This window comes from Nyctibius grandis, chromosome 28 (genome assembly GCF_013368605.1).
Source record: "Nyctibius grandis isolate bNycGra1 chromosome 28, bNycGra1.pri, whole genome shotgun sequence".
Lineage (NCBI taxonomy): Eukaryota > Metazoa > Chordata > Aves > Nyctibiiformes > Nyctibiidae > Nyctibius > Nyctibius grandis.
Window position 1 is genome coordinate 1,091,115 of NC_090685.1, and position 25,331 is coordinate 1,116,445.

Below are 25,331 nucleotides of genomic sequence, written 5' to 3' on the forward strand. Positions count from 1 at the left end.
AACAGCTGAGCCAAGACTGGAGGCAAGTTGTCAGACTCAGGCTGCCGTTATATACCCACAGCTTAATACTGCACAGTGTTTTTAAAGTCTCAAAACCAGGTTTAACTTCCATTAGAGCAAGACTCCTCAGGGGAACTGAGCTATGTCCTGGGAGCCTAAGGGTATCAACTGATGAAGTCCCTGACGGTGTAACAGCCATGCTGAGGGCATTATCAACTCTGTCAGCACTACTAAGTGGTTATCAAGAGCATTAAGAGTACACCAGCCACTAGTGAAGGTTTTGATGGCATTTCCTTGCACACATATATCAACTCCTCTACTTGTTCACCACTAATGAGGTTAGGATTTCCTGACAGATCTTCAGTACTATCAAGTATAGAGCCTCTTCAAGGTGCGAGGTGAGGTGCATCAGCTGTGCAAGCACTGAAGCCTGGCACAAGTTGACTTTCAGATTTCAGAAAAAATGTTCAACACAAGGGCATGAACTAGATTTTGTTCAACCTCCAAATGAAAAGATTTTACTAAAAAATGAAAGCCACCAATTCAGGAAGACTCAAACTCAAGAAAGAGACACACTTCAGATGTTCAAATTATGAGTTACAGATACAAAGAAGAAATGAAGCTATTCCACACCTCACGCCCTTGGAGTGGTCTAGGTCAGGAAACGACAAATTTTATTAAAACTAAGCTTTTGCAGGCACTTCACATAAAATAACATGGACACAGATACCTGAAAGAGAAAACTGGCACCGTCAGAAGAAGCTGTTTACAGTAAGCATTTGTAGGACACATGTCACAGTATGGGCTGACATACTTCAACAGGAAACTAAGTGATGGTGCAGAGAAAGAGAAGGGACCACAAAGGAAAAATTCTATCTTAAGGTTAACGCGTATGAACGTGGAAAGTGGTTCTACTCATTTTTTTATTACAGCAATCAAGAAGTAACTAGCTGTGAAAAATTTTAACAGATACTACACCACATTCAATTTCCAAGTGATAAATTTGATAGAACTACTCAATTTGAACTGTCAAAACCTTAAGCAACTCTTTCCCACAGACAGACTTTGAGAAGCCACGTGCAGCCTATGCTCAAAAAGCTTGTTTTAAGCTTATGCATCCACACACGTTTGTGCAGGTCTCGATTCCCCTCTTTAACAGAATGGCTGCAGGCGGCTCTAGAACACCCCCGCAGAGGTGCGACGCAACCTAAGAGCTGAGGGCAGAAATGCCCCGTCTCCTCTATTCCCGGGGGACACAAAATCAACGGCCTTACTCTCTGTAAGGACGATTCTTTCAGTAAAGACCAAATAGCAGCAATACTCATGGAGGTAACAACATGGGGCTGGGGGAAGAGTTGTTTCATCATAATGATCTCAGTATTTCCTGATAAAGAGAAACATCACCTGAATGCATCCAGTAGCCATTTAAGTGTGCGTCATTCTGTTCATAGTAAGGCATATTGAAAATACAAGATAGGCAATAGTAGTTCCTTCCTCTCTGTTCAATGAAGAGCCACTACAGAATTTAGACATCTGTACAAATTTGCCACTGCAAAGGCAGGATTATTCTTAGGGAAAAGGGGAGAGACAGGACAGATCAGTTCCACATTAACCTTTCCAGCTCACTCAAGTTTTGAAGCCAAAGCCAAGTGGCACGTTTAACATTTCAGATGTTGAAATTTCAGAGTCTCCATTTAGCACAAAGTAATTATACTGAGATCGTTCCCTTCCTGCATCCCACAACGTGGTCATTGAAGACCACTTACATTCATCATCTTTGTGTGTTGAAATTCTAAATTTTAAGCCCTACAAGGAAAAGATTTTCCCTACTGTTCTGAATATTGCATCATTTCCTAGAACTTTAGGTAAATCTAGCCAACAGTCCACCCCACCATTTATTTATAATGTGGAGCACAAACAGTAAGAAGTCTCAGAACTCCAAAATAAAACTTGTGAGATAAGAACTTAAGTGTGATAAAGCTTCTAAAGCAAGAGTATCTCCAAGCTTACAGAATAACAAGATTCATGATTTCTAAAGTCTTATCTATTAGAAATTGCCACCTTTTCTTAAGCACTAAAACCTATCTAATATAGTGAAGTAAAAAGAAAAGGACATTTGTACAGAAAGGTAAAATGATTTAAATATATTCACTTTGAACAGCAGAGTTTTTCCCTGCAAAAGGATTGTAAAGATGAGAAGTAAAGCCATCATGTACCATACTTAATTATGTACCCCAAAGCCTTTACTCACTGTCAGCAGTACATCCTGAAAAGCCTCTTAAAAAGGTGACATAGAAGTGTTCAGCAGACATGCAGAAATTCTTGCTTAGCAGGCTCTTTTCCCATACATGCCATTAAGAACAGAAGAGATGCTTGCACAAAGACAGGAGAACAGAACACAAAATGCACCAGCATGAGCTCATAAACCCCGTTAACTCTGCTTTAGAATGTGTGGTACCCCCACAATAAAAATTAGAAGAATTAAGAATACATTGAGTTAAAAACCAAATGGCACTTAATATCAGACATACGATATAACTGATACAAAAATGACATTACTTTTGTTCATCATGAAAAACCTCACTGTAGCTCCACAACAGCAAGCTCTGACAGTGAAGACGACTTGAAAACTTTATGGTCTGCCTGCCAGCTTGATGCAGTGTTCAACAGCAGGGGCTATCTGCAGGGATATGCTATGAAACACACCATGAGAAACAATCCAGGTTAAAAGTATCCATCCACAAATGGGGAATGAAAGAGGTGGGGGCTTAAAATAAGCAAATATGGTTACAACTCAAAACCATACAGAATTACCTGCTGGTGCAGCCAAGATGATGACATCAAACTAACAGTGTGCACTTGGGGGAAAGGATCAATGAAAGGGTCAAGGTCTTGAGTCAGTTCATTCAAGACAATCACAGGAAAACAACTTCTCAAACTGACATAAATATGCAGTTACCAAAAGCAGAATAGAAGTGTGTTTATTGAAAAGCACATGACACGCAAGCTGCTGTTTTTGATCACCGTGCAGTTCTTAGCAGCTATTTTTCCTAACGTGCTCATCCCAGTTGCGTTTCTCAAGGCAGTACTCTGGTTTCATTTAAGCTGCATGCAAAGCATAATACACTCAAGTTCACATATCCTAACACATCGAAAGAAAAATCTTCCTCTACCTAACCAATCGTATGCCTTTATGTTATTTAAAGCTACAGAAGTATTTGGGGTCTAGAAATTACATGTAGTAGCAGTATGTGAAGTTACACTTATCCTGTTAGGAACAGGCAGTAGAACCTCAAATGAAAAAATTTTTGCTGGACACATTAGGAAAAGCAGACATGAAGCAAAGTAAAGCTAGATATATTCTGCTGCAGTGAGCTGCAGCTCAGTGAACAACTTGCAAGATTTTGAAACCCTTAATTAAACAGAGTATTAATGAAAGATCAAATGCAAAGACAAAAACCACTAGGGAATTCAAAGAGAAAGATGGATTTTACAAAACAGACTCAATCAGAAGACAGAAGATATTACAATTTTTATGGACCTGCAGGACAGAGAGAAGTCAGTCCACAAGAACAAAGTTTGGAGAGGTTATGAACAACAACCCTGCAGCTCACAACTAGACCTAGATGGCCACTCGGATGTAATGCAAGACACTAAGAAGAAAGTGCTTCAGAGAACGAGGCAGCGAAGTTGAAGTTAGCACGAGTCTGAAGACTGCAAAGCAGTTACAACTTAAGAATTGATTTTTTCCCCCCCCTAATCATTAAGTTTTTATCCCTTTCCACTACCCACCAGTTGTGTGAGCATCTTTTTCAAGTACAGCTGTGGCAACTGCATTTGTTAAATACTAGGACTTTTTTCCCTATGGATCCAGCAGTAAGAACTGTAAATGCTGCAGAAACTGGTTCTGCGTTTCTAGCTAAGTATATTCTTGAAGTCAAACCATGAAATGTCAAGACCAGGTGAGAAGTCGCAGAGAACTGGAATTACCCAGACTTTTTCCTTAATACAGAAAAGGACAAAAAGTCTTCAAACAATACTATTTAGAGACTTGTCAAGCGGCAGGAGGGGATCAGAAACTCAGGGAATTGTAGTTTTGAAAAAAGAACAGAGGTTTAATACTCAAGTGAGCTGTTACAAAGGAATAAGAGAAGCTGTGTGGTTGGCTCATTACAGAACATAATCTATATTTCTAGATGAGGGAATTTCTTCAGTTTTATCTTCTCTAAAACATAATGTTTGCACATATTATGCTGCTTCTCCAAGAAAAATGCTAAGATGGAGCCGTAAAGAGACTCCTTCAGCCCAAAAGAAAATCAAATTCTGCTCTTTCCTGCTCCTTCTGCTTGCTGCTGTTTAAAAAAGAAAAGGAAGAGATCAGCAACATACTTACACAATGAACCAGCTGTGGTCCGTCCTCTTTTTGATCTTTCTTGATTAGCTTTTTCAGAAGCCAAAGAAGCTCTGGTTTGAATATTTCTTTTTACAGAGTTCTGCTGTGATTCTGCAGCCTTCTCCACTCCATGAAAGTATTTCATGTGATAATGCAATAACTTGGCTTTGCGGAAGGATTTTGAACAGTCCAAGAACTTGCATCTAAACTTGTGATCTTGATCAACAGTTGCAGCTTTTTTTGATGCAAGAAAATCTGCTCTCCTACAAGGTTTTGTTACTGTAAGAACAAAACAGATAAATTCCCCCATGCATTTGCTATATTTATCAAGTGGTTTCCTAACTTAAAACAACAAAAAAAAGTTAAGAAATGGGCATGCATTCAAACACGTCAGCTATGAAATGCTAAAAATAAAATTTTAATGCTGTACCTGCCTTTAAGATCAATAGCTTTTAAGGGAAAACTCTGCCCTACTGTGCTCTTAAAAATTGGTTGTTATGACACCGGTGTTTTTATGAACGAGTTACTGTCAGAAAACAACATTTTGCTTCCCCGAGTTCCTTGCCCAACAGCTAATATCACTGTATGTGGTGCTACTATAGATACGAGACTGAATTACACAGAGATTGTGTATTTAAGTCAGAACACTGAAGATTACGTTCTATCAAGTATTAATCATTTAACTGTTCACATCTTTGCTGAAAGCACTTTCCAAGGAAAACAGTTCTGCTTCTTTGCTCATAACTATTTCGCTACCTGCTTTCGGGATGCCTTGTCCTACCACCAACGCCTGGTTACTTCCAAGAATAATGGAAGCAGTACGTCAGAACCACATTTTTCAAGTAAAATTGAAATTTATTACAATTTTCAAGCAGCAATGAAAGAATGAAACTAAGCAAAAGGAAAACTGCTCACATCTGTTAAAAAAATGGTCCCTATGAGCTACAGTTAATTAGTTTCTCAAAAAAAAGAAGGGAAGTCCTCAAACTCAAACGGAAGAATGTCTTAAGCATCTGTTTTACAGAGCTCTGCTGTGCAACCCAAGGCTACACCTAAACTTGACCTGGGAAATTTCTATTTTTTCTTCCAGCATTCCAGAAAATTTTAATTCATGTTTTTGCTAAGTAGTACACAAAAACATTTTGAACTAAGAGTAAATCAGATTACTGTCACCAGTATCTGTACCCAATATAACAGAGAGGTAGAAATTTGGGAGCACACAGATATAAAGAGTTCCAGGCAATTATCCACCACTAATACACACACAGCATCAAAAAATCCCTCACCAACTAGACGACTATGGACAGGAGGTGTCACTTTTACAAAACAGCTTCCAAATATAGTTTTTCCATCTGTTTTGCCAGTACTAAAATACAATTTCCATATTTACAAGTATTTTCAAACTTGGAGGATTAAGAAAGAAGTGTTTAAAGCTAAGACCCAGACCTAGCAACACTGATACAAAACTGAAGGTATGCAGCACATAAATGAAAATTAAGATATTATATTAGAAGTAGCTGAAAACAAGGAACATAAAAGGACCCAGAAACATTACAAACAAGAATAAGGGCAGAAAGAATAAGACTTTGCACAAGTGAACATATGCAGGAATGCACAGACTGGGAGTGTTAAAGGTAGTGTCAACATGATCTTGGTGTAGGAACACAGGACAGCTTGCTCAGACATTTTTAGCACATAGCAACAAAAATGGTGAGTGTTACTGAGCTGCATACTGAAAGGTTATGTCCTAGCAAAGACAAGCATCCTAGATAGTTGTACCTCAGGCATACTCAGTTTTTAAGTACTGTGTTATGACAAAGAAACAAAACTTGGAAGTCATTCCTAGAGAAAAACCAAGCAATGGCACTATGGAGGCTGATGTACAGGGAAGGATTAACAAGTCATATGCACATCAGACTGGTTAAAAGCAAGAATATTCAGTTAATTTTGAGAAGAAAATAGTAAAAATGAAGACATTGCTTTTGGGTGTTTCACAAAGATAATGACAAGGAGAAAGAGAAAGACATTTTGGCATACCCGTATTAAGAACATCCTGACAGGGATGCTGCTTCAAGCAATTATGGTAATAAAATTGCAACAAAGCCAGACAACTGGATCAAACTTGCAGAATGACAAATTTTGCCAATACCAAAATTGAAATACTGTACATCAAAGCTTGCAGTCACAAAGAATGAAAAATATTTCAGGAATGGTCAGTGAAACGGCCTGCGGGTTTAGTGAGAGCAAGTGCAGAAAGGTTCTCTTGACTATAAAAACCAGCATTCAGGACCACAAAAGAGAACTTGTTTCTATTTAATAACTAACATGAAGACAGGAAAACTTAATTGCAGCATAAGGGGGTAATGGGGTCTGAAGTTTTAGCCAAAAAATATTACAAAGATGACAAGGGAACTATTATGCCATCACACAACTGTCAGGATGAGGCCCTGTATCCAAGCTCAGAGCACTTTCCCTCCATTGAGATGGACAAATTCTTGAGAAGATACATGGAATGGCTTCTAACTGATCAGCTACAAGTTCGAAGAGGAGCACAGGATCATGTTAGCTGAAGTTCAGAAAAAGAGGTAACAAAGACACGGGGTAAGCGCAAGGAAAGAAGACAAAAACTTACTGCAACATGCAAAAGGAATCTATTCAGAGCAGTAAAAACACAGGCAATCCCACACAGTTTGAAACAAAGTTTAAATTACTACCATCACCACCACATTTGGGGCATTTTCCTTCTCTACAAGTAACACAATAGAGCTCCCTGGTGCCAGGGCACAGCAGGAAGCTGCTGGCCACCCAGGAGGGCCTCTGAGGAGCCCCTGCTCCCAGCCAGCGCTCTGAAGGCGACTCATTACACCAACATGCACAGCGGGAGCTTCTGTCCTTACACATATATACAATTGCTGCTCACAACGATGGTACTAAAACTGGTTTCTATGGAGAGAAAGTTTTGCTGTATTAGCTTTGGATTTTCAGGCACGTGCCTGTTCAGAGGAGCTTGGTGTGTGTTTTCTCCGAGTAGAGCTGAAAGTTAATGACAGACCTACCACCTGCTATTTCTTCCACGTTTAGAACCAAAATTAAAACCCCTCACCTGGCATTCAATCAGCCATTACAATGGCTAACACAGAGACTCAAGGCCAAGCAACACTGTCTCCTTAAACTTTCACTACAGAGAAAAAAAATCCCTTCAGCATTTAAGTCTGCAGCCTCTCTCACTTCTCCTTGTGCTGTATTATCCAAGGTTCGACCTAAGACCATGTTTACAGTAAGTTTACAGTAAAATGTCACTCTCTGAAGCTTCTGAATCCACATGAGATTTTTCTTCCCCCACCACCGATTCTTTGTTTGAATTGACTCCTGCTGGGACAGGAATGTTTGGCAGCAGCACAGCATCTTCACTGAAGGTCTGCCACCCTGAGGCATCTTCTGCAACACAATGGTAAGCTACGCCAGAAAGCCAACAGTGAACGTAACACTCAGCATTTTCCCCCAAAATAAAGCTGGCCTTCCTGCAGTTTCTAGCCAGTAGATCTTCACACACAATTGCCTGTTAAACTGATGAGACTTCTAGTCTCTATTTCCTGGTCTCGGCAGAAATATTAAGCAAAAATCAAATTATTCCTTCACGTGCTGTAGACTAAACACATTGAGCCTCTCCAGAACGTATGTTCTCCGGTGCTTCCATCTGTATTATTTTCAAGATTACTTTGTTACCATTACCCTTCTTGAACTGCAGACATAAATTTTATGTGTCCCGGGGGTAACTGCACAGATGATTCTGGATAATGATGACAAAACCTCATCTCACCCATTTCCATCTATTCACACAAACATGAAGTTGACCTGTGGGGTCTAATATTACCAGTTCAACACAGTCAGTTTCAAAATTCTAAGAACCATTTTTGAGCCGGTGCTTGCTTGGGAATACATCTAATTCTCATAATAGTCCACATTTTAAACACAGCCTTCTAAGGCTAAGGCCCAGCTGACACGTTTCACACTGTGCGTTGGATCACTTCACACCATTGGCCTGGCTTCCTCATTAATTATCTATTTCTTTGGTCTTATTTCTTCTGAAATCTTGTGTTGGTTTTTTTTGAGCTTACCGTAAGCGTTCCTGTTCATCATTTTAGCACCCAAACTATGCTGCTTTGTTTATTTTCATAAACCTCTGTCTTTCAAGACCTCAACTGTGAAACAAAGAACATCTTGCCTAATTGCTGCTCTTAAACTACTTTAAGCAAGGGCAGCATCTAAGCATTTCCAGTGTGTCCTGAATCCACTCAACTACATCGAGTAGATGCTTGGTTTAATAAACAGAGGCAGCATTAATAATCACAGATCATCACAGGTTCACAAAGTTGTGATTTTTGAGCTTCAAACATTACTTGACATTGAAAGAACTACTCAAGACAGCATTTCATCGGATCCTCCACTCACCATTTTCTCCCTGTGCTGGCACTAAATTTCTAACAATAAACCCGGGGAGGTCTATACTGCACAAAAAGCTGTAAGTGTGCAGTGCACTACTGTGCAACCCTCCACATCCCTTCAGAGGGGGCTAGCAGCTGGGGGGATGCACTTTAAGGTGTAACTGAAACAGTGTCCAGAGCCTGGTGTCTATCTGCAAGAAACAGAGTAAGCAAGGCAGGGTGGGCTTCGTTATGTACTATATTATTAGGCTTAAAATGACACCTTACACTGCCTTGAAGGAATCAAAGCCTACCTAGGTAAGCTGCAGGACACACAGCTGCTCTCTCAAGCCAGATGCAGAGATATTATGCTTCTCCTTGACTGAAACCCAAAGCCAAAAGTGACAAAATTAGAAAAACATGTGGTAAGTACAAGGCAAACGAAATCCCTGATGCGTGTCTGTGCAAATAAAAAAGCAGCTTTTAGAGTTCTGGGAAATACAACTACAAACACAACAGCAGATCTGTGCAAAGCAAAAGCAGCTCACCTTGGAAGTCAAATCAGTTGGTAAAAGTAAAGCCACACAAACAGCTGTAGAGTGCTTCTAAGCCTGTTTTCACATATACAAAACAGAGCTTCAACTGGCTGCAAAAATTTGCCAACAGACTCTCACCTGGTTTTTTGAAAGACAACTTGATTTAGCTAAAATCCTAATCACCAATTCTGGTCCCTAAACATTAGGGGAGCCAAAAATCAGCAGAATAGGATTTTTATCTTCTTGTACATGTAATCAAATAGAATTTTGCTGAAAATTTTAAAAAAGGAACTTAAGTTTTGACCAGCAATGCTGTAGTGCCCTTTCAGAACACCTTAGAGGCATATACATTTTAAACCATAACAAGCATATAACCACTCCACGTTGTATTTGCTGTTACAAATGTCTGCAACTACTATAAATCTGGATCATCTACCAACCAGTGACTGGGAAAACACTCTTTTAAAAAGAGCATTTGTCCTTAAAAATTCCTGATACTCAAATGCTATAAAAATAATGTTCTTCCTATACACCATGCAAGTTAAAACTAGTACTACCAGGGTGCACTCACCCACGCCAAACCAACACTAACACAACACACTGAAGAAAATGAAGGTTATTAATTTGATTATGCTTTGTAGTATTTTCCTACAGGAAGAGAATGAATTCCCATCAAGCGATTAGAATTAAAGCCTACAGACAAGTGAAGTTAGTGCTGGGTTAGAGAAGTTATCTTTGACCTTAACTTCCATGCTTTATTTTGGGGGAATCTTGCACGGAAGAAATACCCCTTTTCTCCACCCGCACCACCTACTCTGACAACATACTTCTCGCCTTTCCAAACCCCAAATCTCTCTAATGCACATGGCAGTCTGAGTATGTAACTGCTTGACATACAGTTATTAGTATTTGGAGAGATGTATGTCTGTCTGTCCCCTTGGTAATTCCCCACAACATAAGTTAACTCAGCTTTCAGCCTCCAACACGTTGTTTTTAGGACAGCATGCACAGACTCTTGCACAAGCCCCATCAGGCAGCTCATCAGCACTGGAGCGTGCAGGCACGATCCCACGAGTAAGACAGAAGCACATACAGGAAAACATAAATCCAAATCCACTTTTAACTACAAAACATTTATCCATGATAGGATCTATGGATTTAAAAACTCTTGTATCAACAAACCACTCATGAATAACATTTTTAATGCTGGTTAAGTATGGAAACATAGATTTTTGTACTTGTATTTAAGGTGACAGTATTTACTCAAGAAGACCCTGTACAGTTCTTTAGAGTTTTCACCATTAAAAACACCTGCTTGCCCCATCTGGATGTCACCCCAGGTGCACATCTGGCATTTCTAATATTAAACAAGACAGCTTTAATTAAGTGAAACAACACCCACACTCAAAAGTGTGGATTTTCAGACACCACCACAGTGCTGAACCTCAGGTCAGAACTCAATGAGTGCATATTCCTGAGTTAACTTTAATCCAGCTCCCTCAAGTGCTGACAAGTGTCAGTGTCAAGAGTGCACAAGCTGTACCAGAGGCTTTGGGTAGGCACGTGTCTGTTATCCCCCATCCAGGGCTAAACAATAACCAGCTGTTCTATCACCCAGTGACCCCTCCCCAGCTGAGAAAGGGAATTGGGAAAAGGAAAGGAGACTTGTGGGTTGAAATGGAAACAGATTTAATAAAATAAGAAAACCAGTATCAATACTAATGCTAATATAAAATACAGTTATACTCAGCCCATACAGTGGTTGTGAGCTGCGTGCTCCCAGCAGCAAATGCCAGATGTCAAACCCTGCAGCACCACACTAATAAAAAAATAAAAAGCATTTTATCATATCGTTTTCCTGCATAGAGCATGTCCAAAAGGTGACTGTATCCACTGTAGCAGAAAGCTTTGCCATGCTTTCTCTTCTGTTAAATAGCTTGTCAGAGGCTGAAAAGGGAGTATTTTCAGACATACTAAAAATTCTTTCCATTTTCAAAACTGCTATAACCTGCTGTATCTCTTAGAAGAGCTGTCTCTACGGTACAAGTCCTGCACACTTCACCTCAGAGCAACTGTCACAGTTTGAGGCTGGGCCGGCTAGTAAACCGGTGGCAGAGACTATTAACCTTCCTCCCTGCCCCCAGAAGGGGAAGGGAAAGAGAAAAGGGAGAGAGACTTATGGGTTGGAAAGTTAAAACAGAGTCCTTTTGGGACACCAGCCATACCAGGAGGGGCAAGACCCTCGTGATCCCCCCGCTTTATACTAAGAATGACGTGTATGGGATGGAATACCTTCATTGGTCAATTCTGGGTCACCTGCCCTGTCCGCTCCCCCCTGCAGCTGCGACCCCCCCTCGGCTCTTCACTCGTAAGCAGTGAGGAATTCAGCAGTGACCTTGGTTTCTCTAGGAATAAGTACTGCAAGAGCCTTTCTGCACAACATCCCTACCGCTGCCTCAGCGATAACTACAAACTTCGAGCGTTATCAGCCCTGGAAGCAGAGACTGTCTGCAAAACATGCAGTTAGTGTCAGAAAGTGCAGTTACTTAGAAGAGACTGAGCTGAAAGTAAAAATCACTGAAAGGAAAATTCGTTCTGTTTTAGGCCAAACCAGGACAGCACTTCACTTCACTGTACCTGTCTGGAGCCACACCTGTACCTGCACACCTTCTCACATGCCTAAGACTGGAGTCACAACAGCCACCACTATTTCTGCTTGCCCAAAGCACAAGATTCCAACAGGAACAAGAAGCATCGCTGCTTTTTAGCATTTCTCTGCACTCCCAGTGACACAAGTGTCAGCAGTCTTTCTGTTAAGAACTCCAGGGGCATCTTCCAGAGATCCAATGAAGGAAGAAAAAAAAAAAAACAAAAACACATTAATGCTCCTTTGCTGGTACAGCAGACAGCCTCTCCTCCTATCCACAAAAGCTACTCCAGGGTGAGAAGTTTGCAAACCGTACATGGTTATTCATCTTAACAAAATTACATTCAAGGATGCCTCTTCAGTTTCAAGGGCATCTTGGAGGAGAGGAACTTCAAATTCCAAAGGAAAGAGCTACAAAGCACAGCACTAGCTGCTACCACTGCTGGTACTGCAAACTTCTAATAGACAGGGTATCAGTTTAGCTAACACAGACTATTACAGCACTACCTGACAAGCACTTGTGAGGAACTTCACCAGTTGTCAGCACATGAACTTAAGGAAACCAGTGATGTTGCACTGCAATTACTCAGAGGAAGTATTCAACTTGAACTTTAAAGTGTACATTAAATTGGTTCTACCTGATACAAGGGGGCAAGGAACAAATTTCTATCCACTGGAAGGAGCGACACTTTTCACATCCTTCCTTTGCTTCAGAGATTCACAGGCAAGCTGTCAATAGCTCATGTACTCAGAGCTAATACAGAGAGTAATGGCATTTCCTTGGTATCAGAGAAATGTTCTGTTCTGGTACAACAACCAAACAGTGGTTTTGCCTTCACGAACCAAAACAAGCTACAACCCGTCAGTTAAAAAAAAAAAGTTAAACCCAGAAGTACTTTACAGACTGAAAAGGACACAGCAGCCTGACTAGCAAAAACAATCTGCAGCCACTCCATATCTTCTGAACTCACTGCCAGAATGCAGGGAAGGAAAGGCACGGCCTCAACACACCAACTGAAAAGACCCTGCATATACCAGTTAGAATGTACCATCAGCCTGGTTAGCAAGAAGAGCAAGATCAAAAGAGCTTTGACTTTTCAATAGTAAAAGACCATTTACACATCAAACCTGAGCCAAAGAAAAGAGGTAAATTCCTTCCTGCACTGAAAGTGCACATCAGTGGAAAAGGGAGAGGTCATTTCATTTGCACAGTTACACGAGAGAGGGTGAAAGAGGACACATGCAAGCAGGAGGGTAAATTTGGAATAACCAAACAGGATGAAAGCTAGCACATACAGATTACTCTAGCAATGCTGAGCAACTGTAAATCCCCTAAATGCTCTGTTCCACTTAAAATTACGCTCTATCAAAGAAGCTTAAATTAGGGAATTTGTAGTTCAAGTTTCCCCAATTAACTGCAGATCCGTGTATTAAAGTTAGGAAAAATAATCACAGGAGAGCACTATGTTTTGGTGTAGTCCACTATCTATACAGGAGATTTTAATTTGAAACAGCAAGGTAAGTACACTCCCCAGCTAAGAGAACACAGAATATGTCTATTATTAATACAGACACCGAAATGTTTGAACTATTTCATAAATTTGCACTAAAACCTCTATACAGTCTAGGGCTTAAGTATAACAGAAGCCAAAACAAAGATATAGACATGCACAATCAGAATTCCCAAACATCAATGCTACCACATACCTGCAGCACAGAAATGACAAAAGAACCTGACCTTTTAAGATGTTAGTCCAACTTAATCCAGAATTACAAACATTAAATTGTAACCTGAAAACAAGCATTTGTTAATTTCACCTTTCACACGCTAAAAATATTACACTCAGTCATTTAAAAATTACAATTTCCACTTTTTGGAAGATTGCCGTCAATCTCCAAAGCAGAAGATCAAAACTGAGCCCATAAGGAATAAAAATATGCATTTTCCCCTGTGGTTTACATTGCAAGAACACACAATTTTTGTTAGTGACACTCGTACAAGCATGAAACACTCGGCATCAGTTGCCTTAAGAAATGCATCAATATTAAATAAGAAATCAAAATCCGAACCTGTAGCAGCAGCAGGTTCTTGAGTTCTGACAGTAACGGAGGAAGACTCAGTGTCTTCAACTTTTTCTTCCTGTGAACTGGCATCCGTACTGGGTGCTGTGCTACGTGATGTGTTTCCAGGAGATCCTTGTTCACTGAAACTTTGGTCAGATTCAACAGGAGTTTCTAACTGGACTAGAATGGAGGAAAAGATTTTCATTGAGTAAAACGCACAAAAAAGCATATTCCAGAACTCTGGTGTGTGTGTTCATCACATCACAGTGGAGGCAAATATCCATCCATGCTCAGACTGCTTGCTGTTGTATTAACATGAAATTAAGTTTTTACAACACAGCTACTTGTAGCAACCCTCTAAATTTAGAGCTGCTTAGAAACACTCAGGCTGCTAGCTCTTTATAGCCTAAAATGGGACAGGTCTCCTCCAACCATTATCAGAGCTCCCCCTGAAAGGGAAAGGTAGCGAAGAACAAGGCAGAAAAAGGGAGCATTATCTCCACCCAGTCTAAGAATAAAAGCATCCTGTTTGGTGTTTTTAGTGATCAACAAGAGGATTAAACTGTAAATTTAACATCTGGGTTAACTCTTCAATCTAAAAGTATTAAAATTTTGTAATTACCCCATTTTCACAAGCATAACCTGAATCCCTTAAAAAAAGAAAACAAAAAACCAACCACAATATGTCCTTTAAGTTATTTTACAACCTATGGAACTCTCCTTTAAGCAAGGCCAGTTATCCCTCTACTGGAAAAGCTCCCACCACGCGAGGGAAATGCTAGGGTTACTGATGGAGAGGGAATCAAAAGCAAAAGGCGCTCAGGGCAGCGGAGAGAGATATAAAAACTTTCCTTGAGTTTTCTCTGCACTGCTGCTGAAATCAGGTTTTAATTGCAGATATAGAGCCTGGAAGTTATGCAAGTGAAAATACAACGCTTGCAACAAGCAGGTGACTGCCATGCCACCACAGAACCAGAACGTACCAGGAAGCTGCTTACCCTTCTCAGATTCTTTTTGGTTAGATACTGCATCTTTCAAAGGCTGGATTTCCGTTGAAGCTGTGACATGATCTGTATTTAAAACCTCATGGCTAATACTAGATGAGAGTCTTGAAGATCGTCTTCTGATCTGGTCTCTCTCAGGGTTATCTGAAGAGTTCTTCAATTTTTCCTGAGCTGGAGTAGACAGATTTAATGGTACCATGCAGTTACAGGATTACTAAATAGCTCACAAGTAAACTTCAAAGATCTCCCCTCCCAGTGGCAGTTTGAAAGCGTGTTTTTTAAGGACTGAGGTTAATAGCAAAAGCTAATCAGCCCTGGTGATTAGATCTTTCTGTAAAAGCTACAATCGTATTAACAGTTATAAATAAGCATAAAAATAGAGCAAAAGCATTTCTTGTAGTCTCTCAACTTGTTCTTTTAGTAACAGATTTGAACTAAGAATACAGATCAGTATGTTACTGGTATAACATTGCTTTAAACAGCAACTGTCCCAGGGACATAAGCAATACCAGAAGTTAGATGAGACAATTCAGCCACACAAACAACTTTGACCCTATGCTGGATAACGTGTGCGCACTGAAGCTTTAAGACTCTGTGGTCCTAAGGAAGGGAAAGACAGCCTTCTTCAGATCTTCATCTCCTTGCTCATGATACTACTACAAAGAATATAATCTTCTTTCCTAATGAACACACTCAAGTTCTTCAACATCACTACACAGATAAAGTAGAAGCTATCAGACATCAGTGACATGAATATTTATCTAGTATTAAAGTTTCTCTGCTGAGCAATGTGGTAGATCCTCCATCTAGTAACTAAAGAGTTTCTACAACTAGAAAAAGGCTTTTATAATATTCTACGTATTGGATGCAACATAAATCACCGCCTCCCCTATGTCTATGAACTTCTGCATCAAGACTCAGCTTGTGGCCCCTTTATCCAAACCCAGCTTCCAAGATTTACGAGGGAATTTCAGCATGATGCTGCTCCACATGAATGGCCAATTCAATAAAAACAGGTGCTGCACTTCAGCCATTTCATGTATCACAGTTCAAGGTCAATACTACAGACTTTTTTCCCCCTCCACTTAAGCTTCAAGAATTTACATGTACAAATACTGTGAGAGTTGAATACCAAAAAATACTCACACAAGTTTTTTTCAATCCTGGGACGCTTTGATGGAACTTCACCTCCTTTAGGTATTTTCCGACGTCTTAGCTCCAAAGTTATGGGCTGCAGTGTCTGAGAACCTGGCTCTACATATTAGATAGAGAAGAAAAATTGACTGGATATGAAGCTACAAAACTCTTTAAAACATAAATTCCCAAGCCTCACTACTTGAAATATTAGGCTTGCATACACTCAGTTTCATCTGGCTTTCTGAAGTCTACGTATTAGCATTTAATCCCACCGCAGACGTTTTATAATATATGAAGATTACCTGCCTAAATCTAATCTCTGACCAAACCACTGAGCTCCAAACCTGACTATCAAGGATGCTCTCAGCTGTCCTAACCAAGCCTGAACAAAGATGAGTTTAAAATTTTTTTAAAGTTTCTAGACACTTAAACTGTGAGAGAGCAAGATGTTTTTCATTCCTTTAGGTAAGTTTAGAAGGGTTCCGACATAGGGCCTAAACATTTAAGTTTAGCCACCTACCCGTTGGAGGTGTTATCGGTGGTCTTCCACGTTTTCGTTTGGTTTCTTTTGCGTTTTCCTGTGGGCTCTTTACATTGTCATTCTCAGGCTTCTTCTCAATTTGTGTATCTACTGAATATTCCATATCATTCTCTGATATATTCTCTTTATCTTCTTTTCCATTCTTAGATATATTCTTTTCTGAGACCTTGCCTTTTTCTGAGATGACTATCAGTTTTCCTTCTTTGTCAGGTTGCTTAACTCTTTTCTCAGTCTTTAATGTCTTTTCATCCTTGTCTTTCTTTGCATTACCTGTTGCTTTCCTCTGTTCTTTAAATTTCTCCCGCTTTTCAGGAGATGACGGAATTTCATTACCTCTTTCCTTAGGCTTAGCATTACCCACAATATTCTAGAATAAAGAGAATGACATATGAAAAGTAACTTACTGCAATCTGCAAGTCCTCCCCCACCTTTTTATTTAGCAGACTTGCACCCTTGTCCAATTTCTCAAAGGACAGAAGAATATACTCTATCGCAACCCACAGATTAAAACGTAGAGGCACTTGAATTGTGCACGTGAATTGTGCAAGCACCCACGCAGCTCCAGTGGGACAGTGCAACAGATTCACTCTTTCCACAACTCAATGGCATAAGAGATTTGCTGTTTCTTCATTCTCATGTGCAGGCTCGGTCCACGCTAGCCTGCGCAGTACTACTTAAAGCCTACTTGGGACACTGAGGAAAGAGTGCGAGTCAAGAGCACAGAAAAGGGCAAACAGCTCAATCACTTGGGTGCAAAAACTGTCTTCCTTTCACAAAAGTGTGTCGTTCAAAATAGATCAGTATTTAGCTTGGAATTATCACGGCTACTGAAACGTGCTAAGAGTCATGTAAAGCAACTGCAATCATGAATTGCCTCAGGAAGCACATGATGTTAAAGTTTACACATTTAAACTTAAAACCAAAACTTTAAAGTTTTGTCTTTCTGTAATTTGTATTCAGCATGAGAGGACACAAAAATCCTTAACAGTCCCTGGCCAGCAAGCTACTGAAACAATATTCAACTGCAATCTCATCTCCCCATAGTTCTTACATGGCACCACGAAGAACACCCCTACACCAGCAGGGCACTGCTACTCAATGTCCTCTCCGCTTTGTGATCAGGTTTTGTATTAACACCACCTGGGGGGAATGCTGATTTGTTTTTTTTTTCCCCTTCCAATGATCCTGCTACAGGCTGTCCTGGAACTTCTCTGCTCTGATGAACAGAAACCTTCCAACTTTGTGCCTGGATTAATAATTTATATTGGATCGTGTGTCAACGCTGCCTTTAGTGGAACTAACTTCCCTCTTCCCACTGCCTAATAACCTGAAGCATGACAGAGCAACCATACTCCCTTCCAGCCACAGTTGTGCAAGGCACAACAAGCTTAAACTTTGAATAAGGATCAGAGGACAAGAAAGGCTCAATACCTCTGGATACCTCTTCGGGGCAAGAAAGCAGAACAGCTGATTTGAGTCATATAAAATTCTGAGAATACACTTAAGACTGTCTCCTTGGACTACACTATATCTTGCCTCTTCCCACCCCAATCTTCCTGTCTACATGTGGCTTACATGATACCTCTTAAGATTGTCATTTTCAGACCACAGTCCTAAGAAATAATCTTGATACAATAAAATGGTGAATGTGCAATCTGCTCTACCCTCTATGATATTACTTCAACCATAGTTGGCACAGAGTAGATTAAAAAAGAAAAATCACTTTTTAGGGAAAGAAAGTCTTTCACCTTCTTAGGTGTCTGAGCACCACTTTTACCAGGCATCATAAAAATCTGTCTTCTGTAAATTCCTTAAATGCCACAGCTATGGGAGAAGCTTCAGTAGAAACTCAAACATTAGTAAAAAAACAACTCAAAAAATAACCCTCAGACATCAGTTTTCATCAGCTGCACTGCTCAGAGAACCATCCAATTTGAATCAAGTATGTGGTACTGGAACACACATGAACCGTCTTAATCACATTATTCTCAAGAAACTGAACCATAAAACCAGTATATCTGAATTACCTCTTGACGTTACTGAACTCTTAAAAGCTGTGTGTCCTTGCGGAAGTACATACACACTGTGTAGGTCATTAGCATTTTACCATCACTGTTCAATATGTTACACCCTCTACACAGGGACAGAGTAACACTGTCATTAAAGATGACCAGCTTACGTTGCTCCCTTCAGAAACCAGGTGGGTTTGGGTTTTTTTTTAAAAAACATCTAAGATATGAGCCATGTGTATTCTTCATGTCTACAGTCTCTCCTATTGATGAACAGGAACAAGACACTTTCCTTCCACTGCCAGCACGCTGCTACATTAGTGCTGTATCTGAACCCACACCGTAAGTAACTTACATTCACAACTGATTCTTGAGCTCTCCACTGGCTCAAGTATTCTTTTAGACTTTACTTCTGATTGAGTAAACAGAGCTCACTAGGAAATTCTCCCCTTATGCTTTTTTATGCTAAAGGACAGAACAAAATGGCCTAGCATAACTTATCTCCTGGGTTAAGAGAAATCTTCCCAGTCAGTGGTTAAAGGGCGAAGAAAACTTAAACTCCTTTCAAAACCTACCCAAAGCTACACGGAAACATGAAACTCCCTAACGGGGAGAGGAGAGACAATATTTTGCCTTTCTTATGCAGAATATTAAGATTGTTCAACTTCACGTATTTAAGGTTAAATGTGGTAGAAATATTTCTCATGACGATGAAAATTCTTCAGGTAGTTCCCTTGTGAGTATTAGTCAACCCTCAACCAGGCACAATCATTACCATTTGAAAGCTATTAAGAGTAATTCGTGGCAACCCTGAAATAGTTTTCCCTCCCAGCGTGGCAGATACACAGATCTGGAGACCTCCACAGAACAGCATGCCTCTTCCCACCAGTGACATGTTTAAGTTGTATCCTCTAACATTCATTATTGGAATCTGTATTTAAGACTTGTGTTGGGGAGAGGGATTCAGTTTCTTTGTTCAAACCTAAAGTTCCTTAAAACTAAAGCAGAAGGCAGAACTAAAAACACAGGCTACACCTACCACACAGGAATGCATGGCAAGATCTCAAACTTAAAACCATTCTTGTAATGAAAATTATTCTGAAGCAGGTTCTTAAGAAGTTTTAACCAAGTTACACAGGACTAGAACCTACAAAGTGCCCGCACACAAAAACTGAACTACAAAGCAGCCCTTCTTCCTTCTCACCATGAGAAGGAGAAAGCTGTGTGTGTTTTTGGTTTGGGATTTTTTTTCTTCCCCCCCCGAATGGCTCACTACAACCTTCCATCACAAGCTGAAGGTTGAACCCACAGCCAGTGCTGTGAAAGGTGAAGGGTTGGTAGAACAGCCAAACCATAGGAGCAGAACATGGTTTAGTAAAAAAGCTTCTCTTCTCAAAGTTGTGAGGTAAAGGATTACTAGACAGCTTCCTTAAAAGTCTCAAGACAATCAAGTGGTTACTTTGGGAAAGAATAGTTTCTGTCCACTCCATAGCTCCCATCCCTTCATCTTAAGATGCATTTATTTAAGCTAATCTCAAACAGGTGAGATAAAGTGTGTTTCAATAATCTACCACTAGCTTTAGTACGTACATTCTGAATCTGCCAACGATTTTTAGAAAACTGTTTGATTTACACGCCTGTGACATCTTTAGATCAAGAGGTGCATTCATGAGAACATGAACCTGAAAGCTTTGCAAATCATACCATGAAGATGTGCACAACCTTTTTATTTTAATGAATTTTATTTCAGATGTATTGTATGGTAGCAATAGAGATGTTTCATTCATTTAATACTTTATAATCCATCAAATCTAGCCACCTGAACTGTTAAATTTAGAATATTCTAGTAGCACGAAGACTTACCTGATCTTTGGAAAAAGCTTTGACATGAATGTTTTTGACAGTCTGAACTACACCATCATAAAACTTCACAGTGTATGTACCTAAAATTTGAAAATAAAGCACAGGAGCTTGAAGACCAGAAGGTATTTACAGAGCATCTGCTAACAGCTCCAATACTCTAGCTGCGTATTTAGCTCTAGATAAAAGCTGCCTTATCTGTGTTGTTAGAAACTTCAATAGCAGAGGTCTTATCACAGGCCAGGTAAGGGAGAAACAGTGAAGTTATCAAAAATAATTATGGTAAGCTTAAAGGTGCATGTCTAAGCTTAGAGTTGCTCCTTAGATACACTTTCCCCACAAAACCCCAATACTCCAACAGATAATTACACAGACTTTTTCTCCTTGACCTTAATGCATACTCCATCTAAAGAAAGCACAGCACAAGAACAAGTCCTTCATGGTTCCTCACTGATAAAGGAGAAGCATGGCTGTGCCTTTTTTTTTCTCCTCTATTTGTAAAGGGGGGTTGCAGCTCTGACACTAGCTTTACTGTGGTTATATGCATCTCTTGACAAACTTAAGATGAAACAACTTTTCCCAAACATCTACTTAAAGCAATTACTGACTAGATATCCCAGCAGACAGTTCTTTTATCTTGTGAAATGGGTAAGAGGTTAGGTTAAAAAAGTAATAAAAGTAAAACTTTTCACAGTTTTCTGTCTGCTGTACTCTCTCTCCACCTGAACAAAAAGGTTACAACACAACTAGCAGTGCATTGCTAACAAGCACGACAAAACCAAGAGCGCCTCCTTACCATCTTTGTTAACAGAAGTAACTTTGGCTGGATAGAAGCGACAGTCAGACCAGCATGCCAATACCTGATCATTTACATGAAACCCCTACAAGACAGTAGGTAAAAGTGTTTTCATCCAAGAATTACTGAAACATACAACTTTTAATTAAAACACCAAAATAATTCATTTTCCAATATTTAAAATAAATAATAAAACTTACACAGCAGGCAACACAGCAACAGTGAAGCATTTTAATGGTCATAATTCATATAACTGCACATTAAACTGTTACATATTCAAATGTCCTCTATTTTCTACTTACTGCACAACCTTCTTCCTCATGCAATCCTTCTTTTCTTAACTGTATCTTCTCTAAGGGACGCAAGTAAGGACTGTCCCAACAAAACCATTCATCATATCTATGGTTCCAGCGTTTGAAATGGATAAGTACTTTTCCTTCTTCATAATCAATTTCCTCAATGTGAGCAGGATACCTGGTCAAAGGTAGATTAAAATATTTCAGTTAAGAATAGGGTAAGCTGTCTCAGACACAACTACAGTACAACACATTACACAAACGGGGCCTTCTGCATGATCAAAAGCAAAATATCTGAAGATCTGCTTGATCAGGTGTGATGGGGAGCCAAGTCACTATACCTAACAACCTTTAGTTTCTACAACCTTAATATTATTTGATGTACCACTTGTATAAGCAATAAAGATGCTACAAAATGACTAAGAGCTCAGCACAGGATGAATCCCAAAACTGAACAGCAATGGCAAGCATCGGCTGCAGGAAGAGGAGACAACTAAGGAGTTCTTAGTCTGAGGTGGAAAAAAGATGTAACTAGAGATCAAGAAGTCAGAAAAACCTTCTCTACACCTAGAAATTTCACATATACACAAAAATGATAGCTTCAGCTCCCCCTTATCAGGGGTAACACCTGGAGGTCAATACACACACTCCTCTCAGAGATATCCATCAACAGGCATCATGAATCATCTTCCCAGTGTAACAGCAGAAGCCCAGCAGGCACACTAAACCCAATTTAAGTTTTAGATTCTCAAAGTTAAATTTCATCTGCGAAGTCCTGGGACTTTTAAATAAAAATCTCAGTGTATCAGACGTACAGGAATCTGAGAAGAGTCAAATCCAGTTGTTTCTAATCCAGAAGACCTCGTAAACTATGCATTTCTTTAATTGCATTGGTAATTTGTAACTTGGTTAAGTATTTCAGAATCACAGCATGTTTCACTATCCCAGCCGAAGATAACATCCCAGGTATTTGTTTTCCCCTCCACAATAACAGGGCCAGGAAAAAGTCTTCACTTGTTGGTGTTTTCAGTTATTTGTGGAAGGCAAGGCCCCACTGAATTCTTGAACAGAGGGCTGAAGGGAACAAAAACAAATCCACAAGTATTCTTTAGCTGATAAATCACAGTTTAAGAGAGAGAACGAGGGGCAGAAAGAAATGGTATCTCCAAAGTATCAAGCCTGATGCTAAAAATAAAACCTAGACACCTCAGAACTGAGACTTAAATGCAACACAATACCATTTTACAGTCCTACACAGATGAAAAGCCACCTACAATTGAAATTCTTCAGCAGATCTGATACACGTACGGTCATGACTTGTTCAAAAAGAGCTACAAATAGGCCACACTAGACTTACACTGCAACCACAGACTAAGGCCCTGCCTAACCCTCCATGCTGCACACCTCCAGCTATGCCATTAGTTCATCCCAATACGTTATGAAAACACACGCAGTAAAGGCTGTGGGTGAGAGGAAGACAAATGGGAGACACTTGCAGCACGGGCATCTCTAACTGGTTACCAGCTTCCCAGGAAGGAAGGAACTGCCTTTGTGTGACAGCCAACATATTTTGTAGTTAGGTAACCTCAAGCACTGCCCTGCACAGGTTCACGAGGGGGGAATATTCAGAGTCTTTCCACATACAACAACACAGGTCTATTAAACATAATTTTTTCTTAGATATCTCAGCAGCTGCCTATGACTCAGTACAGGCAATGACAAAAAACAGTACCCGGTTCCCTGCAAAGCGCAGCAAAAACAGGGGTAGGAAGCAGAAAACAGAAGGAAGCTTTTGCCATCAGGACTGCATTGGGCCTAAGGCTTGTTCAGATTCTCGAAGATCAAGAGGGAAGCTGATAAAAATGACAGAGCACTGGCTCAACATCAAGCTAATGATCCAGTCCAGGCAGATAACCATCTCTGGCAAACACACTCAATCCACTAACTTTCTCCCACCAGGGAGAGACAAGCCCAAATGACAAGAGTCAACTAACTATGATGCAAGACTGTTGCCTGCTTCATACCCAGGAAAAGCAGGAATCTTATCCACCAGAAGAACCATCATCCCAGAACCATGCACCAGTATCATCTGCACCTATTCCACCTCACCTTCTAAGACTTCCTGGGCAGGGAGAGATGCTGATTTATCACCAAGAACAGCAAAAACATACCCGATGAGACCAAATTTCAGTCTAGTTCAGAGCCAGCGTGGGTGAACTGGAGCTCTCAGCCAGCTCCTGGATAACATGCTGCAAAGTCTGAACAAATCTTCTTTTTCTGAAGCAACCAACATCAGCAAACGTATGTTTGGTGCTCTTGACTGGAACAGTGTGTCTGTTAGAAGCTGCGCCAGATCTATCCACAAACTTTGACAGCCCCCTCTCTGATACCACCTTCCTTTCAGATGCAAAACACAGCACTGGCACCTTCAAAAGGTTCATAGGTTCTCAACAGCTCTGAGCACCACACATTGACAGTGCAGGCTTCCTCCAACACTCCATCCCTAGCCTTCAAAGCGCTGAGCAAGCACGACACATCAGGAGGCACAACCCCTCACAGATCTGTACAGAGAGCAGTAATAGAGCATATCCATGCACATGCACCAAGAAGCCTGTGAACATGCCAAGGGGTACAGGCAACTTGAAATTCAGACTTGTTTATCAAGAAAACATCCTATGGGAGGATACGCAAAGTGAAAGACCAATAGCTGAAGCCTGGCTAAGGCCTGAAAAAGAGTACAACTGCCATGTGTCCAGGGATGGCCCAACACATCCTCCCCCAAACCACAAAGAAAGCATTTAACTGACTCCATGGGTCTTCAAGACAGCTAACTGATCCTGGGTAATAAACCCCCAACTGGTACCAATTTGAATATTTATCTAACACACTGTAAAAAACAAGCTGAAATCAGACACATCTTCTTGCAATACACTGGGAGGCCAAAACAAGTAGCTTTCCAGCTCAATTCAAAAGGAATTATCAGCTTGTACCTTTCAAGGCCTTATGCACTGGGTAAACAGGACGGGAAAACCTCCAAGATGCCCAAACTGCTGGCGTTAGTTTTTATAAGAACCCAAGTGACAATCAAAAGCTCAAACAGCATAACCCTCAACAGACAGGGGTTAGCAATGACTGGCAACTTCAGACTACTGCTGACAGAGCATAGCAAACAATATGAAAATGGGTTTATTGTAGACAGAAGTGCAAAAGCACCTGTGAAGAGGTAAATATCTGGAAATTCAGAATCAGGGCGGTGGCTGAAGGACTTCCTATCTCTCAGTCCTAGTTTGTCTCCCTTCTCCTTTCCCATATACCAAAATGGAATTGCTGCAAACCCCTCCCTCTCTCTGAGCCAGGAAGGGACAAGCTTACTGCAGTCAAAGCAATGCTGAGAGGAAAGGAAGCATCTAGGAGAACTAGTACTACGAAGGACAACAGCTACGGGGTTTCATCTTTTCAGTACCGAGACAAAGTCCTGACAGCATGAGCAATAAAACTCATGGGACTGACACTCTCTTCCTTTACAGGGTAGTACAACAGTCGAACACCACTAATCTTGTTCTCAATACTCAAGAGCCTCAGCCAGAATCAAAAGTCTCTTCATAGCCATTTTCCTCGCACAAC

General features: G+C 40.3%; 1 protein-coding gene across 7 annotated transcripts in view; it reads right to left on the reverse strand.

Moving 5' to 3' along the window:
* PHF20 (PHD finger protein 20) overlaps positions 1-25,331 on the reverse strand; it is a 68,410-nt gene that overhangs the window by 28,600 nt on the left and 14,479 nt on the right. For 5 of the 7 annotated variants that reach the window (XM_068419565.1, XM_068419561.1, XM_068419564.1 and 2 more), the window contains 8 exons: positions 21,714-21,885; positions 21,412-21,496; positions 20,619-20,698; positions 16,726-17,113; positions 16,215-16,322; positions 15,063-15,239; positions 14,071-14,244; positions 4,394-4,672 (listed from right to left, as the gene is read on the reverse strand). In XM_068419565.1, the coding sequence (XP_068275666.1) occupies positions 4,394-4,672; positions 14,071-14,244; positions 15,063-15,239; positions 16,215-16,322; positions 16,726-17,113; positions 20,619-20,698; positions 21,412-21,496; positions 21,714-21,885 (1,463 nt within the window). The remainder of the gene's footprint in view (positions 1-4,393; positions 4,673-14,070; positions 14,245-15,062; positions 15,240-16,214; positions 16,323-16,725; positions 17,114-20,618; positions 20,699-21,411; positions 21,497-21,713; positions 21,886-25,331) is intronic. The other 2 variants (XM_068419567.1, XM_068419566.1) reach the window with 1 other exon arrangement.